The sequence below is a fragment of the Dendrobates tinctorius genome, unplaced genomic scaffold, assembly GCF_039654945.1.
Source record: "Dendrobates tinctorius isolate UK_male_01 unplaced genomic scaffold, ASM3965494v1 ptg000293l, whole genome shotgun sequence".
Taxonomy (NCBI): Eukaryota; Metazoa; Chordata; class Amphibia; order Anura; family Dendrobatidae; genus Dendrobates; species Dendrobates tinctorius.
In genome coordinates this window covers 15,409,819-15,433,308 of record NW_027361960.1, presented here as the reverse complement: position 1 = coordinate 15,433,308, position 23,490 = coordinate 15,409,819, and the positions used below count along the sequence as shown (strand labels likewise).

Sequence of the window (23,490 nt, the reverse complement as noted above, 5' to 3'; positions counted from 1 at the left end):
ATATAAAAAAATAATTATTTTTGCATCGCTTTATTCTGCGAGCTATAACTTTATTATTTTTCGCTGATGATGCTGTGTGGCAGCTCGTTTTTTGCGGGACAAGATGACGTTTTCAGCGGTACCATGAATATTTATATGCGTCTTTTTGATCGCACGTTATTACACTTTTTGTTTGGCGGTATGATAATAAATCATTATTTTTTGCTTTGTTTTTTATTTTTATTTTTTAAGGGGTTCGCTAAAGGGGTTAACTAATGGGACAGTTTTATAGGGCGGGTCGTTACGGACGCGGCGATACCTAATATGTGTACTTTTATTGTTTTGTTTTTTTATTTCCAAAAAATGCATTTATTTGGGGGAATATTTTTTTTTTTTTTTTTTCTAATTTATTTGGCGATTTTTTTTTAATTATTTTAACACTTTTTTTTTTTTTTTTAACTTTATTAAATAGTCCCAGGTGGGACATCACTGTCCTGTGACAGATCGCTGATCTGTCACATCACAGATCAGCAATCTGTCACAGGCATTGAAGAAGACTTCCTCTTGCCTGCGCTTTGCAGGCACTGAGGAAGCCAGCTTCCTGCAGGCCCCCGAAGGCCCCCGTCGCCACCTTGGATTCGGGGGCCTGCAGGAAAGGAGCCCCCCGCAGCAGCGCTGCACATTGCGCTGCCGTGGGGGGCTCAGGGAAGCACGGAGAGAAGCCCCCTCCCTGCCGATGCTTCCCTTTAAGCCCCGGTACACCGCGATCGTGTTTGATCGCGGTGTGCAAGGGGTTAACGTGTCGGGGGCAGTCCGTGACCGCCCCTGACACATTGTGCCGGGTGTCAGCTGTGATAATCAGCTGACACCCGGCCGCGATCAGCGGCGCTCACCACGTGGGCGCCGCTGATCGCGGTAGACGTACTATCCCGTCCATGGGCATAGGGGCCCGGGTCCCATGGACGGGATAGTACGTCTGATGTCAGAAAGGGGTTAAAGGGAACCTGTCACTAGATTCATTCCGAATGGACTATTGGCATCTTGAATCAGAGCTTAGCTAGGAAGCTGCAGCCAGGTATATTTTACTATGAAAAGCTAGGAACCATAGGGAGAGACCTCTGTAGTCCAGCGAGGGCCACAACCATTTTCTCCCTCTCCGCTTCCAGTTGACTGACAGATCCCTCCATATGTGAATAGCAGACAGGTCCCCTTTAATAATTCTGATTAGGAAGGGGCAACGAGAGGCCATTTAAAGGAGGCTCATTTTCTTTATTATGCTCACACCTTGGTTAGCTTCTTCTCATCCCTTTCAACAGTAATGTTCTTGTAGAAATCTTTTGATATGTCTTTCTTTTGAAGAATCTCTCTGTCAAACTGTAAGAACAAACTGAACTGGTCAGATTTTGTAAGACCAGTGAAGTAAGCGGGAAGAAATCGATGTTGCTTCCTTTTATCCTGGGATGTCTGTAGTCCCTCAAACGTCAGTAATTTTAGTTCAGGCAGTATCAGCTCCTTATTCTTTGGTGGTGATCCCGTAAAATTGTTTTGTTCTGGATTTTCTAGCCATGCTGTTTGGGACTGAGTGTCTAAAACAGAACTTGCAAATGGCGTGTTAATTGGTGTATATGGGCCAGATTGCTTTACGACTGGAGAACCTGCAAAACTGGACTTGACCTCAAGATCCCTATTTACAAAGTTGATCTCGGGTGGAGCGTTTATAAAGGGATCTTTCATTTTCTTAATCTTTTTATTGTGCTGAACTGTACCACTTTTCCAGAAACTCTTCTCTTCTAGAATCAGTGGCTTGAAAAGATGATTATGGTTAAGATGTCCGGCTGTATAATCCCAAGTATCTTTCTTATTCGCTTGTTCTGTGCCATCCAAAAGTGCATCAAGGGGTTGGATTCTGGCCTCTTGCTTTGCTTTTAACATTGGGTTTAACATTTTCTGAATTGATATTCAGCTAAAACATGCACCACCAGGCCTGGAAAACAAAAACACACTGATTTAGCTTGGATTTGTGGAAAAAAAACCAAGTACCTGCAGCTTCAGATTATCAATTATTCTATACCAAGCAATGAGGCATATTTTTCAATATTGTTTAATTTTTAGAGTGTGTCAACTTAGGCCGGGTTCACATTAGCGTTCGGGGGTTCTGCATGCGTCCTGCGTACCTGTCTTCAACATTGGGTACGCAGGACAAGCGGATGTATTTGGATATGTCGTTTTGACGTGCCCGCCGTCCCCACAAAATGCAACTTGTTGCGTTCCCGTGCGGTCGGCGGGCACATCAAAAAGACGCATCCGCATACGTCCGCTTGTCCTGCATACCCAATGTTAAAATAGGTACGCAGGATGCATGCAGAAGTATGCGGAAGTAGGCAGGGCTTAACGGAGGAAGTACGCAGCCCTCCGCAGAGCCCCCGAACGCTAATGTGAACTTAGCCTTAATCATTTAAGAACCACAGAATTTTTTTTTAGCACTTTCGCTTTTCCCTCACCATCATCCAAGATTTTTTTTTTTTTTTTTAACATTAACGTCTGCTGCCAAGTTGTAATTTTGAATGGCACCATTCATTTTACCATATAACGTACTAAAACACAGGAAAAAAATATCCAGGCGGGATGAAATGGTGAAAAAAAATGCAATTCTGACATTATTTTTTGGGTTTTGTTTTACAACGTTCACTTTGCAGTACAAGAAGCATGGAAACAGGATTGTCCATGGCAGTCTAATTTTGGTGATACGAAACTTGTTAACTTTTTCTTTATTTTTTAAGTGATGAAAAACGTTCAGAATACTGCAAAAACTTTTTATTTTGCTTTAAGTCACCATTTTACAAGACGCGTAACAATTTTATTTTTTCTGCTGCCCTGGCTAACTATTGGTGAGCTAACATTTTTATAGATACCAATATCATGCACATACTTTGATGTCTTATTACATTTTTTAGGTGAGGTTCTTTTTAGGGACATGATGTAACCAAGAAAACGCAATTTTGCTGTTTTTAATTTTTTTTTTCGTTATAACTTATCAATCGGGTTAATTAATTGCATATTTTAGCAGGACGGACTTTTACAAATGTCGCAATACCAAATACGGTTTTTCCTTTATTGTTAACAGTGGAAAGTGGGTTGATTTGAACTTTGTATTTTTTTTTTTCACATTTCTAAAAAAAAATATATATTTTTTTTGCATTATTTTGAACCTGTGATAGCTTATAATATATATTGCAATACCATGGCACTGCAGGATATAGAGAAAATCTCAGTCTCCTATTGGCAGATCCCCAGGTGTCACAGTAACCCATCATTCCCTGTGATCATATCACAGGGGACCGATGGGAGGCCCTTCACATGAGAACCAGAATATGTTCCATTTAAATGCCTCTGCCAGAGATTGACAGATTTAAATGGTTAAGAGTGGTGGCCAGAACTCGGCACCAGCCGTGGCTGTTAGAGACAGCTGTCAGCTATGTAATATAGCCGACAGCTGTCAGTGTGTAGGGAGCTCAGATCCTGAGCAATCGTCAGACCTGAGGACATGAATACACAGTCCTTTTGAGAGGAGTTAAAATGCTTCAGACATATTACAGTGGCCACGGTGTTTGATTTTTAAAATTAACATTTTGGCGAACATGGTCACAATTTAGGCCAAGCTCCATCTTTCACTAAACCACGCTCTTTACCAATAAACCACACTGTGTGTATCGGGCACAGAACGCTTCTAAAACACATGATAAATGTGGTGCAAGTCATGAAAGACAGTTTTTTGGTGCATGTTTAGCCAGAATTCTGGTGTATTTAACATAGTAAAATCCCCCTCTTACAAAAAGGAAAGTAAATAACAAATGCAACATCTAAAAACACCAGTAATATCATGGCTACAGGGGCTCTGATGATTCTGCAGTCTGCAGATACTTTATTCACTAAACACACAGGACGGTACTATGTTCACCATCGGAGCCCTCTTGGCATGTCCCCGTGTAGACTTGCAGGGCCTCTTGGTATCTGAATGTGCTCATTAGTAGCGATGAGCGAATTTGTTCTGAAAAAGATCGCCAAACAAAAATTCAGCATGAATATGGCACATTTGGATTCGTGATCGGAAACACGAGCAAAATTTTATAAAATCGGAAAAAAAATCGTTAATATTGGGTAAAAATGAGGGAAAATATTTGCGTTGCCACAAAAGTATTATCAGCACTTTAGCAACGATAATGGTGGTGTATCATGAGCATTTGGCATTTGTTTAATGAGGTGAGGGGGTTTGCAGAGCTCAGAGGTGCGGCGTTCTTGTAAACAGTCATTTTTTTCCCCATAACTTTATGTGTGCACATTGCAGCTAGCCAATCAGGGCGCAGGAAACACAATGTCCTGACACAACGGGATGTGTCATTGGTTGCTGAAATCACATGTCCCACTCCATGTAAATAGCTTACATCTTGTTTTAGCGCCATTTTGTCAGAAGCTGCTACTGACAATGCCACTGTTAACAGCAAGATTTTAGCTAGTTAGCTAGGCGGTTGTATATTTTTATATAGCGCTGACATATTCCACAGCGCTTTACAGTTCACACACATCTTCATCACTGTCCCCGATGGGGCTCACAATCTATATTCCCTATCAGTATGTCTTTGGAGTGTGGGAGGAAACCAGAGTGCCCGGAGGAAACCCACACAAACACAGGGAGAACCTACAAACTCCTTGCAGATGTTGTCCTTGGTGGGATACGAACCCAGGACTCCAGCGCTGCAAGGCTACAGCACTAACCACTGAGCCACCGTGCTGCCCGGTACAAGTATAGCACAAGTATAGCATTCTAAATATTTTTTCACTAACTAAATGTGAAAAAGCCTGCTGTATCCCAGAGTTTAGCTAGTTAGCTAGATGGTTGTATGTCAGATAGTGTAGCTAGCTAGTGTGGCTGTTAAATTTACCTTCCAGCACTTTCTTTGCGCCATTACTGAGGTCCACAGACAAAGCCAGCAGGGCACATGTCCTACAAATGTGTTGTGCACTGCTTCTATTGTGCTCCATGCATCCATGCATGAGTATAGCATTCTAACTAATATTTTTTCACTAGCTAAATGTGAAACAGCCTGCTGTATCCCACCTTGTCATTTAGTGCTGTGGTGATATGAAACTGTCTGCAGACCTAAGGCACATTAAAAAAAATTATAATATTTCAGTTGCAAAAAGTTAGACAACCCGCCGTATCACACTTTGTCATTTTGTTGGGTTGAAATTAAGCTGTAGAGGCCTGATATAGAGACCATCAAAAAATTCTTCTGTTCCTATTGGCATTCAGTAGAAGACCTTTCAAATTGTTTGTGGCATATCTTCTTTGTCATACAGGCTTCATCCACACTCAAACAATTAATTTTTCTGTGACTAACATGATACAGCAAGCTATATTTCAACGGAATTTACTATCGCTGAAATTCAGCTGTTTGCAGAGGTGGTGCAGAGTTTAAAATCTATTTTTCTTTGTTGCTATTACTGTGCACCTACCACACTATCTGAGCAACATGACTGGGAAAAAGCGAGGTTGTGGTGGAAGGGGAATTAGGCTTTGTGTTCCAAGGTGTACGTGGGGTAGGTGGTAATGTTTGTGAAAACACTAGTGACCCAATGTCACGTCCTATGCAAAGACAACTGACAACTTCTGTTACTGGATGGGCTACTGCACTTTCTTTGGCAGACGCACAGTGGTACGCCTTCTCGATGATGTCCAGAAAGAGCAGGTGCTCGAGTGGATGGCAAGCACAGCTTCAAGTGGCTCTCTTCCTCCACCCCAGCATCACAGTACAGTCCACAGAGGTGGCACCCAAATTCCCCTGGTTTCCCCCCACTCAACCCAACTCTCCAACCATACAAATGACTGTACGGAACGACGGGGAGTCTGAAGAGCTGTTCACACATTCTATGCTATGGTCATCAGAAGTGTACTCAAAAGCTTCAAGTCAAGAGGAAATCTGCAACCAATGCCCCAAATTTTTTAGCTTGGATCTGAGGCAGGACGAAGTAGGGTCCGAACAGCATCCTGAACCTCGTCAGCAAACGTTAACCTCTGGGGGGAGGTGATCCTGATGAGACTCATATCTGCGGCTCACGTGGACTGTACTGTGCTGTCAGGGCAGGAAGAGGAAGATGGTGACTAAGTGCGAGGAATGTGATAACACAGAGGATGATGATGATGATGTGGTGTTAGATCCCAGTTGGTGTGAACATAGAGGCACACAGCTGAGTAGGTCATCTGAGGAAGATGAGGAGGTTACGTTGCGTCGTACATTGCAGACACGTAGTGATGCAGCCACGACGAGCAATGCATCCTCTGCCACAACTGTGCCTGTGACCAGCAGTGTCCATGAGTCTGCAGCTTGCAGGGGTGGCAAGGGTTGCCTAGTCTGGACCTTTTTTGACACTGCAAAATTTGAGCCAACTCACGTAATCTGCCAACTTTGCAAAAAAAAACTAAGTCGAGGTAAAAAGTGCAATAATTTGACTACTACATGTACGAACCTTCACATGCACAATCAACATGCTTTACTGTGGGAATCCCACTGTGCAAAAATGCAGACCAGCTGACCTTAACAACCATCAGCAGCCCCATCAATCACATCTGCTGCTTCTTCCTCCTCCTCTGTTACCGTGCCAACTATAGAGATGCATGTCTTCGACCACAGAACCTCGGGTTCTTTACCTGCTCCAGTCACGCTGACTGAGAGCCCGCCATCAGCTGTAACGGAAGTGGATAAGCCTGCTGTTTTTGACCAATCTCAGAGAACAAGCAAACCACAAGTTTCTTAATCCAAAGTAACATCTGCACCTCTCTCATGGTCCAGCAGTTTGTCCGGAAACCGTACTCCACCCTCTCTCAGCACTGCAGCCAGCCCACGATTCCGCAGTTGTGGTCACGTAAAAGATTGTTTCCTCCTACGCATGGCAAAGCTAAGAGGTTGAACTTCACCATCTCCAATCTGTTGGCCACGGAAATCATGCCTTTCCACCTGGTAGATACAGATGGTTTCCGAAAGCTGATGGCTGTCACAGTTCCCCAGTACCAATTGCCCAGTCGCCATTACTTTTCTAAGAAAGCTGTGCCTTCGCTACACCAGCATGTTGCAGACAAAATTGCCCTTTCCTTCACTATATCTTTTCCAGGGTGAATTTCACAACACACAGTTGGATCAGTAAGCATGGCCAAGGGCGTTACATCTCACTGACTGGGCACTGGGTGACTCTGGTGGCTGTGGGGACAGGTGGTGCTCCACAAGTCTTGGAAGCCCCAAGGCTTGCAGGACAAAACTCTGCATTTAACACTTACTCCACTGCTTCTGCCTTGTCCTCTTTCTCCACTAGGACTTTTACCTGCACCCTCAACCTCTGCCTTAACAAGACACATGTTCCAACAGTGCAGAGTGAATCCCCACCACCTCCGTACTGCACATCCAGGGCTCATGGCAATCTGGCAGTATTAAAATTTATATGCCTTGGAGATCGCAGTCATACAGCTGAAGAGATGTGGACAGCTCTCCAGGCTGAGTTTGATCAATGGCTGTCTCCACTGAACCTGCATCCAGGGAAGGCCGTGTCCAATAACGGTGCGAACCTGGTGGTGGCCCTAAAGCTGGAGTCACACGTCAATGTCAAAACATTAGTAGCAGCAGCAGTAGTGGTGGAAGTGGAAGAAGCAATTTCTGTGAGTCCTTTGACACTTTTTTTAGACCAACTCGTGCACCAGCACAACAGAGTCCAAGCCTTACACGTGGTGAACGAATGGAGAGGATGGTGCAGGAGTATCTAGAACTAAACATCAATACCTTCAGGGAGGGTTTGGATCCTTACACATTTTGTTCTTCCAAAATGGATGAGTGGCCTAAGCTCGCCCCACATGCCTTGGAGGTTTTATCGTGCCCGGCAGCCAGCATTCTCTCAGAATGTGTGTTCAGCGCTGCTGGTGGTGTCCTAATGGATAAGAGCAGCTGGCTGTCCCCTGAAAATGTAGACCACCTAACTTTAATCAAGATGAATAAGTCATGGATCTCCAAAGACTTTTGCACCCAAATTGATGACTTTACTGACTAGGTGATATTACATATTTTTAGTGTTATGCATTAATGTCACGTAACTGCACTCTGTAATATCTTTAGTGTGACTTCTGTGCCTGCTGCAGCTGCTGATAATACAAATTTGCGGAAATGTCAACAGTCATGGCTGATCTACATCTCCTGGGTTAGCTGTAGTGGAAGACGTCTCGGTCCCAATTATACTATTTCTATTCTCGTGACAGTTATTCCACTTCGCTGGTGTGAGGACCTCATTTTTTAAAAAGTAAAAAGTACAGGTTGGGTGGTCATCTGCTGGACTGGGTGTAGTGGAAGACCAGTCGGGGTCCCTATTATACTATTTCTACTCTCGTAAAATTGATGCCACTTCTGTGGTGTAAGGCCCTCATTTGTTTAAATCTGAACAGTCCTGGCTGGATGTTTATCTGCTGGACTGGGTGTAGTGGAAGACCTCTCGGTCCCTATTATATTATCTATACTGTGGTGAAATTGATGCCACTTTTGTGGTGTCTGCCAGTAATTTTTGGAAATGTGAACACTCCTGGTTGGGTGTCCATTTGCTGGATTGGGTTTAGTGGAAGAACTATTGGTCCCTATTATACTATTTCTACTCTCTTGAAATTGATGCCACTTTTGTGGTGTAAGGCCCTCATTTGTTAAATGTGAACACTCCTGGTTGGATGTCCATCTGCTGAATTGGTTGTAGTGGAAGACCTGTCAGTGCCTATAATACTATTAACTTTTGAAAATGTGAACACTGGTTGGGTCTTCTTCATGCATGTTGCCTGTAGCAGTAGGTCCCCGAGATCGACAGGCCTCCACTTCCTTGGACTCAACTACCTGTGTTATTATACTTACATTTTTCTGCTAATGGTAGTCTACAAAAGTGATATTTGTGCCACCTTAGTGTGGCTTAGCATAAAAGCAGGTAGAGGTGTTGCATGTGGTATTAGAGCTCCAAGCAAAGGAGGCCTACACCAATCCCTCACCCACCTCGTCTTACTGCGACATTAAATGAAAGTTGTCAATGCTGTCCTAGACCCCAATACCTTATGCTTGGCTGATTGCTGCAGTGCCATGCTACAATTTGTACTGTGAGTGAATTGAGGCCACTTTCCTGGTGTCTGTCCCTCATTTGATGTTTTGGCAGCATTTGGGGCCATAATAAGGTGTTGTGCATGCGTTTATTTTTGCCTACCATTGACATGAATGGCGTTCGGTTATGTTCGGTGAATAATCTATGAATTAATCAGCGAATATTGCAAATTCGGTGATCGTAATCCAAACCAAACATTGAAATATTCGCTCATCTCTACTCATTAGCTGATTTTAAATATTTATCTGATTTTCTTGCAGCAGATGTTATCTATGTTTTGATCTCAAGACCTCCAACATGGAGGGCAAAATCTCTAACAGTGGACCACAGATTGCACTATTAGATGTAATATGTTATATGGGTGTGGAATGATTTAAAGGGAGTTGGTCAGTTCAAAGTCACAGACTAAATTAAGCACATGTAAGGAGATGGGCATGTTGCCCACGTTCCCCCTTTAAGAAACAAGTTTAATGTTATGTGGTGCAATGTGAAATATGATGCATAATGTGAATTGTGATGTGCATTAAAGGTGTCCGTAATATTAATAGTGTGTTTAGTTTGACAGTAGGGATAATGAGAGTTAGGCCGGGGGTCACACTAACCGACGCAAAATACGGTCCGTAGTTTACATACGGATCAATGACCCCTAAATAGTCCTCAAAATGTCATCCGTAAGCAAGGTGTGGTCGCGTATTTTGCGCATGTCAGCATCCGTATGTGATCCGTATGTAATCCGTATGGCGAGATTTTCTCGCAGGCTTGCAAAATGGCCATTTAACGGTTTTGAGGCCTGCTAACTAGTTAAATCATTAGCCTGCACCCTATTTATTGCCTCAGGAACAGGTGGCTGCCTCCATTCTGTTAAATTTGTGACCTTGCCTTCACTAGGTGTGTTGCTGTTGTATGTGCAACATGGCAGACAGTCTGACATTCAACACAACTGAGCAGGTTCTCTTCAACTGGCTTTTGTCAAGCCGCTTTGGTCAACCATACCCAGTGATAGTGGATCCGCGGAGGAAGAGACGCATGTGGGTCCATCCACTTTTGAGGCAACGACTCACAAGAGGTCATTTTCACCGCCTCTATTCTTCTCTGCGGGAGCATCCGGCTAAATTCTACCAATACTGTCGCATGAGCCTTGCAACATTTGATCGACTCTTGGAGACAGTGCGCCCTGGGATAACCTTTCAGGACACAAGGATGCGCAAAGCTATATCTGCAGAGGAGCGACTTCTACTCACATTACGGTATGTACTACACAACCACATTCTCTATGTTGATGATGTGTTGCCCAAAGTATGTATTTTTTGCATCATAGACTAATTTTAATGCCCTCATCTTATTCCAGATATGTTGAAACTTACAGACCAGAATGTTATGTGTAAGATGTACTGAATATCACTTAGTCATTGTGCAACAATATATGTGTGTGTTATTAGATGTGAATTCATAACAAGTTTTGTATGTACTTTTTTTTTGTTTAATTTGTGCATTCTAAAAGGTTCCTTTTCTGTTGTTCTTCAGCTTCCTGTCCACTGGCCTGTCTTATGCCGCCCTCCACCATGAGTTTCTGATTGGAAGATCTACCATTTCTGGCGTAGTCAGGTCGACATGCAGTCAAATATGGTCAAGACTACATCAACTCGTCATGCCCGAGCCCAGGATGGAAGACTGGTTGAGCATATCAAGGGATTTTGAGGAGTAATGCCAGTTTCCTAATTGTATTGGTGCCCTTGATGGCAAACATATCCGGGTGCGTAAGCCGCCAAACTCTGGCTCCCAATTCTTCAATTATAAACAATACTTTTCTGTTGTATTGTTCGCTCTGGCCGACCCTCAATACAAGTTTATAATTGTTGACATTGGGGCCTATGGAAGGACGGGAGACTCTCGAGTCTTCAACACTTCCATTATTGCTCGGCGGCTACGCACCAACCAGTTGGATCTACCACCACCACGCCAGCTACCAGGCTCCACTCAAGAATCTGTCCCTTATGTCCTTGTGGCAGATGAGGCTTTTCAGTTAACGTGCAATGTCATGAAGCCATATCCCCGGCGCAACCGTGACCACAGGCGCAGAATTTTTAACTTGCGCCTATCACATGCTCGGCGACTGGTAGAGTGTTCCTTTGGCATCCTTTGTGCCAAATGGCGGGTACTCCAGTCTGCCATTCAGCTGAGTGAACAAAATGTTAATGAAGTAGTTAAAGCCTGTGTGGTTCTTCATAACTTCACCAGGATACATGATTGTTCCTCCTCTGGTGGTGTTGTGCGTGGGTTGGCCAATGTGTGTAGGGCGAGACCACCTATCAACCCTCAACGTAGACCGCTCTCTGGCCTCAAAGTGCATGTTATTTTCACAAATTACTTTATGTCACCTGAGGGGGAAACGTCTTGGCAAGAGCATGCTGTATCTATGTTATAATTTTGTGGTTTATGTGTGTCTAAATATATATATTTCTACCCCTTCTGATTCTATGACTGTTTAATTGCATTGGTAAGCGTATGTTAGTTTGCTGACACTGTTTTTTAGAATTGAGACAGAGACGTAAAATGTAGTAGCCAAATGTTTACTTGACCCGTTTTTTTTGTTGTTGTTTTTTTTAAATCAAAACATATTATTGCCATTTAAGAACTGTGGCAATGTGGCAAATTGGCCTTTTTGCAGATGTGAACATTTTTTCACAAACAATTTTTTACACATACAAAAACAAAAATACAACATAATGCAATACCAAAATGGCTACATTATAAATTTTGGTAATTTGGGGAAGGAGATTGCGGAAGACCAGCCTGTGGTTGCTGCTGGCTACTTTGCCCAACATCACCCTGTGTGGGAACATACTGTTGCCCATGATGTGGCCTCCTGGGATTGGGCTTGGTACTGGCCAGAGTGATACGGAACAGGGGCATCTTGTTGGCTCGGGTAGGCCCGTGTCTCATACCCACCAATATAGCAGTGTCGTCCCCAACCAGGTTGGGACCAGCCTCCAACACTGGGTGGGAAAAAGTGGCCATATTGGTGGGGCTGGCTAGAGGCAGACATATGTTGCTGGTGTTGTAAAGGTTGGGTAGGGGGAGGAATGGGGTGAGGTGTAGGCCCACGCATTTGAGGATCCTCAGAGCCTGCTTGAGCAAGCATCTGTGTGGGTGGTCTAAGGCGCATTAGATTTCTGGGTGAAAGCTGCCGCCTCTCCAGATATTCAAACAACTCATATGGGGTATTGCATCAAGCAGGATCTGAAAACATCCTCGAATACGGAGCCTCGCCTCACGGGAAAGGGCACGAAGATAAAGGGCCAGGCTACGTGAGTATGCCTCCTCGCCATCATCTGTATTCACTCTAGCCAGATAGTTGAGGACCCCGTGTCCACATTGGTCCGGGTATCTTGGGCAGGGATCTGGCGCCTTCTTTGTCCTCGCCGGGATGGTCCAGCAGGCTGTGGGGAGCCCCGGATCTGGGCAGTTGGGCTGCTGCTCATGTTGCCCTGCTCCTCCAGTATGGCTGATGGTGCAGCAGCAGACGGTCCTGGTGGTGGGGTTTGTGGCACAGACACTGGGTTTTCCTGCGAGGATTCTTCACCAATGCTTCTTGTAGGGGGAGAAGATGGGCCAGCCACCTCATCCCCTACAGGATCAATAATGGGCTCTGTATCTGAGCCCGTTCCTCTATCCGTAAGGTTGGACTGAGTTCTTTTATGAAATAGAACAGAGCCAAAAATAAATCAATATTTTTAGCCCTGTAAAGTATCTGTGTAATGTGGTGTGAGGTATCTACTTACGGTCTCAGATCCAGAATAGGGGCGAGGAAGGAGAGGCGGTCATAATTTATGGATTTCCTCTTTATGTAGTCCGCATCACCACTCCTGGACCGCTGCTGACGTTCCCGCCTGTATTGGTCACCGTCTCATCACATCTTCCACTGCAATGTGACAGGAAATATTATCAATTTCACATATTTGATATGTCAAATTTGCTACCAGTAGCCTAGGCATGTGGCCTTCTGGGGTGTGCTTTCTACCCAGGGAGGCATATCTAATTGGCCCATCCAGCCCAGATACACAGGGTCACAATAGTTCATGTATCAAGTAACTACACTTAATAACTTGGTTGGCTAGGAGGATGAGGAGCTTGTGGCCTGTGCCAAATGATGGCAGTGTAAAACCATGGGTCACATCAAAATCTACCCGCCTCATGAGGAAAAAAGTACGAGCACAGGAAGGGGGGGTGGCCGATTCTATATGCATCTTTTGATGTGAGGTATTTTTAAACAGTTTTTGGGTTGTACTTACTCAGTTTCTGCTGCTCCTCACGTGGCCGATCACCAAAATCATGGAACATCTGGCGGCATATGCGCCTCCATGACGCCTCCTTTCTTGACCGGTTGGCATAATGGGCATTACGTTGGTCCCAGAGTTCTGGCCGCTCCTGCACTAATACAATAAGCATCTCCACATTGAGGAAATATGGCGCCATGACGCTGCTGTACTCCGTGGAGGCGTACTTCCTGGATGTCTGGAGCGCTTTTTGAGCTCATTGTACCTGACATCTCATATATATCCAAGTTCCTTTCAGTAAAAAGTTCATTTTCAAATGGCGGTTTCCCTCATTGAACTGTAAAAAACCTGGACCTCACAAACCAGCAAAGTTGGTTACATGTGGCCTGCACGGACGTAATAACCTCACAGCACAAGTCCACACACCCAGCCAGGACCCCTACTGTCATGTACCATGCCGAGGCATACGGGTTGTATACCTCCCCCATGGCTACCGCCCCGCCCCACGTTACACACACAGCGTTGTAGGGGTAAAGCCCCTATTAAAAAAACATCTTCAGTGTTCTAATTGCTGCATCAGAGTTTTAACCACCACTCCAGCATGTTTTGTATTTCAGCCCTGGAGTGGTGCCACTAATGTAAGTACTTTGACCCTAGTCTTATACTTACCACCCACTGTCTTCAGTTGTTCCCGGCACCACTCAGGTCTGCCGCCATCATCTTGTAACTGCAACTTCTGACTGACCAGAAGTCAGAGGTAATCGTCACAAGCTCTCAATGCAAGTCTATGAGCGTCATGTTCCGGCCTCGTTTGGCTCCCATAGATTTACATTGAGCTTTGACTTCTGACTCACCCAGCAAACACTGGAGCGATCTGGCAGGTCACAACCCGCAGAAGACGACCAGAGCAGCGCCAATAACAGAAGAAAATGGTTGATGGTAAGTGTGACACAAGCTGCAGGGAACTTAAAATTAGGGACATCACCCCAGCGGTAAAATAAAATAAAAATGTTGGAGTGGTGCTTTAATTCCTTCACAACTTATGACGTATATATACGTCATATGTCGTGATCCTGCATTCCATGTGGGCTTCGGCCCTGGGCCCGGAATTGCGATCCACCAGCATCTGTTGACATGTTAAATAGCAGCATTTAACATCGGCGTGCTCGTCACATCACTGCGGGACGCGGACGGGTTGGTAAGACAATCTGGGGTCTACAGGAGACCTCTGTGGTTGTCATTGCAGATCTGCTCTGTGCTCGTAGCAGATAAGCGTTTTTGCTACACATTAGCAGGGCTGAAACGCTGCTATGTGTAGCACAAATGATCAGACGATCACAGCTTCAAGTCTCCTAAGGAGACTTTTGAAGCAAGTGAAAAGTAAAAAAAAAAAGTTTTTAAAAATATATAAAAGTTAAAATCAAGCCCTTTTTGCCCCATTCAAAATAAAACTATAAAAATATCACATATTTGGCATCGCTGTGTTCAGAATCGCTCGATCTTTCAAAATATAAAAATAATTAATCCAATTAGTAAACGGCATAACGAGAAAAAAAATAAAAATGCCAGAATTATGTATTTTTTTGGCCGCTGCAACTTTGCAATAAAATGCAATAACAAGTCATCAAAACATCATATCTACTTCATAATGGTATCAATAAAACATCAGCTCGGCACTAGAAATAAGCCGTCACCCGACCCCGGATGCCGAAAAATGCAGACGGTACAGGTTGGAGAGATGGTTGGGTACGGCCCAGTTTGCTTTTTTTAAACACATTTGAGGGGACAGAGGTTTTCTGAAGTTCGGTAAAGGCTTTACAGGGGGAAGTAAACTACATACTTACTAAACTACAAAGTACTAAACAGTTATTTATTTGTTTAAAATAATCATGATTCCTCATAACTATTTATATGTGCCAATAATGTCTGTAAAGCGCTGTGGAATTGTTGGTGCTACACAAGGGCGTAAAATAAGGACAAGAAATATGAGGAAATCAGAACATTTGCCAAAAGAATCATCGAAACCGCACACACAATGACCTGGAAACAAAAAATTGCAATGATAATGGGGGAATTGCTGGGAGTTTTTCTGGAACCAGTATAAATAAGAGATAATATAAGTAAAATAGATATAAGTATCGCCAAATGGTGCCAATAAAAACTAGAACCCACAAAAAATGATAAGAATTCTTCTATAAAGTCATGTACTGTACACAGTCCTTTCTGGAGCCAAAGCTAAGTGATAACTCAGCAATTTCCCCTCCAGAACTCAAACACCTCAAAAATTTGGGACTTTGTGCTCCAAAAACTCAGCAAAGACTCTGCACAAGGCCTAAGGGTCTGTGCACACGTTGCGGATTCTACTGCGGATCTCAGCGGATTTGGTCCTGTGGATTCGTAGCAGAATTTGCTGCGGTTTACAGAACCATTAAAGCGAAGCCAAAACAAAAAACGCTGTGCTGCATAAACGCTGAGGGTTCATTTCCGCAGCCTTTTGACACCTGCTGCATTATAGGAATCCGCAGGTGTCAAAATGTAGGGGAAATCCACACAGAATCTGCACTAAATCCGCAGGTAAAACGAAGGTCACTTTTCTGCGGATTTAGCCAAATCCGCGCGGAAGAATCCGCAGGGCAGTCTGCAACGTGTGTACATACCCTAAAGCATTCCAAGAAGTAAAAAGGGACAGAAACCTCTCTGTATTATATTGTAGATATGAGTGGGCAGAAAAATATATCCGTGTGTGCGTACATATATATCTATATATAGCATATAGATACTTTGCTATAACATGTATATATAGATATACCCGTGCTTGTAGCGTTTTATGTATGAATGTACAGACATATCTTTATATCTCTTGTACACACCCCACATACAGACATATATATCGTCACATAGATCGTTATAGAAGATTGCACACGTGTGTAAGTAACATTTTCTCCACTTTCTGGGGGGCATTGTCCGGTCCATGCTCTCGGTGGCCCCAGCTTCCCTTCCCCCGGTGACCGCGGTTGTCAGTGTGAGGCATACATGGCCTGTATACACAGTCTGTACCGGGAGATCATGTGACCACACACCGGCAGGACCACGCTCCTACTGCAACATGGACCGGACTTACTGTGCTGGTCTCCTTGAAAGAAAATCACTGGCGACCGGTCGCCACGAAACTCACCACTTCCTCCTGCTTCGCTACTCTCCGACCTCCTGGTTGTCATAGTGATGAGGTAAACACAACCAGGAAGTGCAGTCCCGCTGGCGAGTATTTGTTTCGCAGTTTAGTTCTGTAGTGGGCGTGTCAGTGAGGTGGCAGTGTTTGTGAGCTGCAGTGCTGATTGGTCCATCATGGCTGCAGCGCTGATTGGTTTACCACGGCAGTGAGGGCGGTGCATTTATGAGCGCGCTCACATCCAGATCCTGGGGCAGGCTGGGAGGTGTAACTCGCGCATTCAAGAGCGCGCAGAAGGTGGAAGGCGGCGGCGCGCATTCATGAGCGCGCATTTTTACCGGACGCGGCGCTTTTCGTAGGTGCAGCGTCTGCGCATTTCACCGTTGCAGCGTCTGCGCTTTTCACAGGTGCAGCGTCTGCGCTTTTCACCGCTGCAGCGTCTGCGCTTTTCACAGGTGCAGCGTCTGCGCATTTCACAGGTACAGCGTCTGTGCATTTCACAGCTGCTGGGCGCGCTTTTCACAGGTGCAGCGTCTGCGCATTTCACAGGTGCAGCGTCTGCGCATTTCACCGTTACAGCGTCTGTGCTTTTCACAGGTGCAGCGTCTGCGCATTTCACAGGTGCAGCGTTTGCGCTTTTCACAGGTGCAGCGTCTGCGCTTTTCACAGGTGCAGCGTCTGCGCATTTCACCGTTACAGCGTCTGCGCTTTTCACAGGTGCAGCGTCTGCGCTTTTCACAGGTGCAGCGTTTGCGCTTTTCACAGGTGCAGGGTCTGCGCTTTTCACAGGTGCAGCGTCTGCGCATTTCACCGTTACAGCGTCTGTGCTTTTCACAGGTGCAGCGTCTGCGCTTTTCACCGCTGCAGCGTCTGCGCTTTTCACCGCTGCAGCGTCTGCGCTTTTCACAGGTGCAGCGTCTGCGCTTTTCACCGCTGCAGCGTCTGCGCTTTTCACAGGTGCAGCGTCTGCGCATTTCAGTTACAGCGTCTGTGCTTTTCACAGGTGCAGCGTCTGCGCATTTCACAGGTGCAGCGTCTGCGCTTTTCACCGCTGCAGCGTCTGCGCTTTTCACAGGTGCAGCGTCTGCGCTTTTCACCGCTGCAGCGTCTGCGCTTTTCACAGGTGCAGCGTCTGCGCTTTTCACCGCTGCAGCGTCTGCGCTTTTCACAGGTGCAGCGTCTGCGCTTTTCACAGGTGCAGCGTCTGCGCATTTCACAGGTGCTGGGCGCGCTTTTCACAGGTGCAGCCTCTGAGCATTTCACAGGTACAGCATCTGTGCATTTCACAGGTGCTGGGCGCTCTTTTCACAGGTGCAGCGTCTGCGCTTTTCACAGGTGCAGCGTCTGCGCATTTCACAGGTGCTGGGCGCGCTTTTCACAGGTGCAGCCTCTGAGCATTTCACAGGTACAGCATCTGTGCATTTCACAGGTGCTGGGCGCTCTTTTCACAGGTGCAGCGTCTGCGCTTTTCACAGGTGCAGCGTCTGCGCATTTCAGTTACAGCGTCTGTGCTTTTCACAGGTGCAGCGTCTGCGCATTTCACAGGTGCAGCGTCTGCGCTTTTCACCGCTGCAGCGTCTGCGCTTTTCACAGGTGCAGCGTCTGCGCTTTTCACCGCTGCAGCGTCTGCGCTTTTCACAGGTGCAGCGTCTGCGCTTTTCACCGCTGCAGCGTCTGCGCTTTTCACAGGTGCAGCGTCTGCGCTTTTCACAGGTGCAGCGTCTGCGCATTTCACAGGTGCTGGGCGCGCTTTTCACAGGTGCAGCCTCTGAGCATTTCACAGGTACAGCATCTGTGCATTTCACAGGTGCTGGGCGCTCTTTTCACAGGTGCAGCGTCTGCGCTTTTCACAGGTGCAGCGTCTGCGCATTTCACAGGTACAGCGTCTGTGCATTTCACAGGTGCTGGGCGCGCTTTTCACAGGTGCAGCGTCTGCGCATTTCACAGGTGCAGCGTCTGCGCATTTCACAGGTACAGCGTCTGTGCATTTCACAGGTGCTGGGCGCGCTTTTCACAGGTGCAGCCTCTGCGCATTTCACAGGTGCAGCGTCTGCGCATTTCACAGGTACAGCGTCTGTGCATTTCAGAGGTGCTGGGCGCGCTTTTCACAGGTGCAGCGTCTGCGCATTTCACAGGTGCAGCGTCTGCGCATTTCACAGGTACAGCGTCTGTGCATTTCACAGGTGCTGGGCGCGCTTTTCACAGGTGCAGCGTCTGCGCATTTCACAGGTGCAGCGTCTGCGCATTTCACAGGTACAGCGTCTGCATTTCACAGGTGCTGGGCGCGCTTTTCACAGGTGCAGCGTCTGCGCATTTCACAGGTGCAGCGTCTGCGCATTTCACAGGTGCTGGGCGCGCTTTTCACAGGTGCAGCCTCTGCGCATTTCACAGGTACAGCGTCTGTGCATTTCACAGGTGCTGGGCGCGCTTTTCACAGGTGCAGCGTCTGCGCATTTCACAGGTACAGCGTCTGTGCATTTCACAGGTGCTGGGCGCGCTTTTCACAGGTGCAGCGTCTGCGCTTTTCACAGGTGCAGCGTCTGCGCATTTCACAGGTGCAGCGTCTGCGCATTTCACAGGTGCAGCGTCCGCGCATTTCACAGGTGCAGCGTCTGCGCTTTTCGCAGGTGCTGGGCGCGCTTTTCACAGGTGCAGCGTCTGCGCTTTTCACCGCTGCAGCGTCTGCGCATTTCACAGGTGCTGGGCGCACTTTTCACAGGTGCAGCGTCTGCGCATTTCACAGGTGCTGGGCGCGCTTTTCACAGGTGCAGCGTCTGCGCTTTTCACCGCTGCAGCGTCTGCGCTTTTCACAGGTGCAGCGTCTGCGCATTTCACAGGTGCAGCGTCTGCGCATTTCACAGGTGCAGCGTCTGCGCATTTCACAGGTACAGCGTCTGTGCATTTCACAGGTGCTGGGCGCGCTTTTCACAGGTGCAGCCTCTGCGCATTTCACAGGTGCAGCGTCTGCGCATTTCACAGGTACAGCGTCTGTGCATTTCAGAGGTGCCGGGCGCGCTTTTCACAGGTGCAGCGTCTGCGCATTTCACAGGTGCAGCGTCTGCGCATTTCACAGGTACAGCGTCTGTGCATTTCACAGGTGCTGGGCGCGCTTTTCACAGGTGCAGCGTCTGCGCATTTCACAGGTGCAGCGTCTGCGCATTTCACAGGTACAGCGTCTGCATTTCACAGGTGCTGGGCGCGCTTTTCACAGGTGCAGCGTCTGCGCATTTCACAGGTGCAGCGTCTGCGCATTTCACAGGTGCTGGGCGCGCTTTTCACAGGTGCAGCCTCCGCATTTCACAGGTACAGCGTCTGTGCATTTCACAGGTGCAGCGTCTGCGCATTTCACAGGTACAGCGTCTGTGCATTTCACAGGTGCTGGGCGCGCTTTTCACAGGTGCAGCGTCTGCGCTTTTCACAGGTGCAGCGTCTGCGCATTTCACAGGTGCAGCGTCTGCGCTTTTCACAGGTGCAGCGTCTGCGCATTTCACAGGTGCAGCGTCTGCGCATTTCACAGGTGCAGCGTCTGCGCTTTTCGCAGGTGCTGGGCGCGCTTTTCACAGGTGCAGCGTCTGCGCTTTTCACCGCTGCAGCGTCTGCGCATTTCACAGGTGCTGGGCGCACTTTTCACAGGTGCAGCGTCTGCGCATTTCACAGGTGCTGGGCGCGCTTTTCACAGGTGCAGCGTCTGCGCTTTTCACCGCTGCAGCGTCTGCGCTTTTCACAGGTGCAGCGTCTGCGCATTTCACAGGTGCAGCGTCTGCGCATTTCACAGGTGCAGCGTCTGCGCATTTCACAGGTACAGCGTCTGTGCATTTCACAGGTGCTGGGCGCGCTTTTCACAGGTGCAGCGTCTGCGCATTTCACAGGTACAGCGTCTGTGCATTTCACAGGTGCTGGGCGCGCTTTTCACAGGTGCAGTGTCTGCGCATTTCACAGGTGCAGCGTCTGCGCATTTCACAGGTGCTGGGCGCGCTTTTCACAGGTGCAGCCTCTGCGCATTTCACAGGTACAGCGTCTGTGCATTTCACAGGTGCTGGGCGCGCTTTTCACAGGTGCAGCGTCTGCGCTTTTCACAGGTGCAGCGTCTGCGCATTTCACAGGTACAGCGTCTGTGCATTTCACAGGTGCTGGGCGCGCTTTTCACAGGTGCAGCGTCTGCGCATTTCACAGGTGCAGCGTCTGCGCTTTTCGCAGGTGCTGGGCGCGCTTTTCACAGGTGCAGCGTCTGCGCTTTTCACCGCTGCAGCGTCTGCGTATTTCACAGGTGCAGCGTCTGCGCATTTCACAGGTGCTGGGCGCACTTTTCACAGGTGCAGCGTCTGCGCATTTCACAGGTGCTGGGCGCGCTTTTCACAGGTGCAGCGTCTGCGCATTTCACAGGTGCAGGGTCTGCGCTTTTCGCAGGTGCAGCGTCTGCGCATTTCACCAGTGCAGCGTCTGCGCATTTCACCGGTGCAGCGTCTGCGCATTTCACAGGTGCTGGGCGCGCTTTTCACAGGTGCAGTGTCTGCACATTTCACCGGTGCAGCGTTTGCGCTTTTCACAGGTGCAGCGTCTGCGCATTTCACAGGTGCTGGGCGCGCTTTTCACAGGTGCAACGTCTGCGCTTTTCACATGTGCAGCGTCTGCGCATTTCACAGGTACAGCGTCTGCGCATTTCACAGGTGCTGGCTGTGCTTTTCACAGGTGCAGCGTCTGCGCTTTTAACAGATGCAGCGTCTGTGCATTTCACCGGTGCAGCGTCTGCGCATTTCACAGGTACTGGACGCGCTTTTCACCGGTGCAGCGTCTGCGCATTTCACCGCTGCAGCGTCTGCGCATTTCACCGGTGCAGCGTCTGCACATTTCACCAGTGCAGCGTCTGCGCATTTCACAGGTGCAGCGTCTGCGCATTTCACAGGTGCTGGGCGCGCTTTTCACAAGTGCAGCGTCTGCGCATTTCACCGGTGCAGCGTCTGCGCATTTCACAGGTGCTGTGCGCTCTTTTCACAGGTGCAGCATCTGCGCATTTCACAAGTGCTGGGCGCGCTTTTCACCGGTGCAGCGTCTGCGCATTTCACCGGTGCAGCGTCTGCGCTTTTCACAGGTGCAGCGCCTGCGCATTTCACCGGTGTAGCGTCTGCGCATTTCACAGGCGCTGGGTGCGCTTTTCACAGGTGCAGCGTCTACGCATTTCACAGGTGCTGGGCGCGCTTTTCACAGGTACAGCGTCTGCGCATTTCACAGGTGCAGCGTCTGCGCATTTCACAGGTGCTGGGCTCGCTTTTCACAGGTGCCGCGTCTGTGCATTTCACAGGTGCAGCGTTTGCGGATTTCACAGGTGCTGGGCACGCTTTTCACAGGTGCAGCGTCTGCGCATTTCACAGGTGCTGGGCTCGCTTTTCACCGGTGCAGCGTCTGCGCATTTCACCGGTGCAGCGTCTGCGCATTTCACCAGTGCAGCGTCTGCGCATTTCACAGGTGCTGGGCTCGCTTTTCACAGGTGCAGGGTCTGCGCATTTCACAGGTGCTGGGCTCGCTTTTCACTGATGCAGCGTCTGCGCATTTCACAGGTTCTGGGCGCGCTTTTCACAGGTGCAGCGTCTGCGCATTTCACAGGTGCTGGGCGGGCTTTTCACCAATGCAGCGTCTGCGCATTTCACAGGTGCTGGGCGCGCTTTTCACAGGTGCAGCATCTGCGCTTTTCACAGGTGCAGCGTCTGTGCATTTCACTGGTGCAGCGTCTGCGCATTTCATTGGTGCAGCGTCTGCGCATTTCACCGATGCAGCGTCTGCGCATTTCACAGGTGCTGGGTGCGCTATTCACAGGTGCAGCGTCTGCGCATTTCACCAGTGCAGCATCTGCGCATTTCACCGGTGCAGCGTCTGCGCATTTCACAGGTACTGGGCGCGCTTTTCACAGGTGCAGTGTCTGCACATTTCACCGGTGCAGCGTTTGCGCTTTTCACAGGTGCAGCGTCTGCGCATTTCACCGGTGCAGCGTCTGCGCATTTCACAGGTGCTGGGCGCGCTTTTCACAGGTGCAGCGTCTGCGCATTTCACAGGTGCAGCGTCTGCGCATTTCACAGGTACAGCGTCTGTGCATTTCACAGGTGCTGGGCGCGCTTTTCACAGGTGCAGCCTCTGCGCATTTCACAGGTACAGCGTCTGTGCATTTCACAGGTGCTGGGCGCGCTTTTCACAGGTGCAGCGTCTGCGCTTTTCACAGGTGCAGCGTCTGCGCATTTCACAGGTACAGCGTCTGTGCATTTCACAGGTGCTGGGCGCGCTTTTCACAGGTGCAGCGTCTGCGCTTTTCACAGGTGCAGCGTCTGCGCATTTCACAGGTACAGCGTCTGCATTTCACAGGTGCTGGGCGCGCTTTTCACAGGTGCAGCATCTGCGCTTTTCACAGGTGCAGCGTCTGTGCATTTCACTGGTGCAGCATCTGCGCATTTCACCGGTGCAGCGTCTGCGCATTTCATTGGTGCAGCGTCTGCGCATTTCACCGATGCAGCGTCTGCGCATTTCACAGGTGCTGGGTGCGCTATTCACAGGTGCAGCATCTGCGCATTTCACCAGTGCAGTATCTGCGCATTTCACCGGTGCAGCGTCTGCGCATTTCACAGGTACTGGGCGCGCTTTTCACAGGTGCAGTGTCTGCACATTTCACCGGTGCAGCGTTTGCGCTTTTCACAGGTGCAGCGTCTGCGCATTTCACCGGTGCAGCGTCTGCGCATTTCACAGGTGCTGGGCGCGCTTTTCACAGGTGCAGCGTCTGCGCATTTCACAGGTGCAGCGTCTGCGCATTTCACAGGTACAGCGTCTGTGCATTTCACAGGTGCTGGGCGCGCTTTTCACAGGTGCAGCGTCTGCGCATTTCACAGGTGCAGCGTCTGCGCATTTCACAGGTGC

General features: G+C 48.2%; 1 protein-coding gene across 2 annotated transcripts in view; it reads right to left on the bottom strand.

Moving 5' to 3' along the window:
* Positions 1-16,776, bottom strand: part of CUNH6orf118 (chromosome unknown C6orf118 homolog) — an 89,147-nt gene extending 72,371 nt beyond the window's left edge. The window contains exons 1-2 of one of the 2 annotated variants that reach the window (XM_073560153.1): positions 16,546-16,776; positions 1,264-1,963 (exon numbers count right to left, since the gene is read on the bottom strand). In XM_073560153.1, coding sequence (XP_073416254.1) covers positions 1,264-1,923 — 660 coding nt within the window. In that variant the 5' untranslated portion in view covers positions 1,924-1,963; positions 16,546-16,776. The remainder of the gene's footprint in view (positions 1-1,263; positions 1,964-16,545) is intronic. The other variant, XM_073560152.1, reaches the window with a different exon arrangement.
* Positions 16,777-23,490: the final 6,714 nt, after the last annotated feature.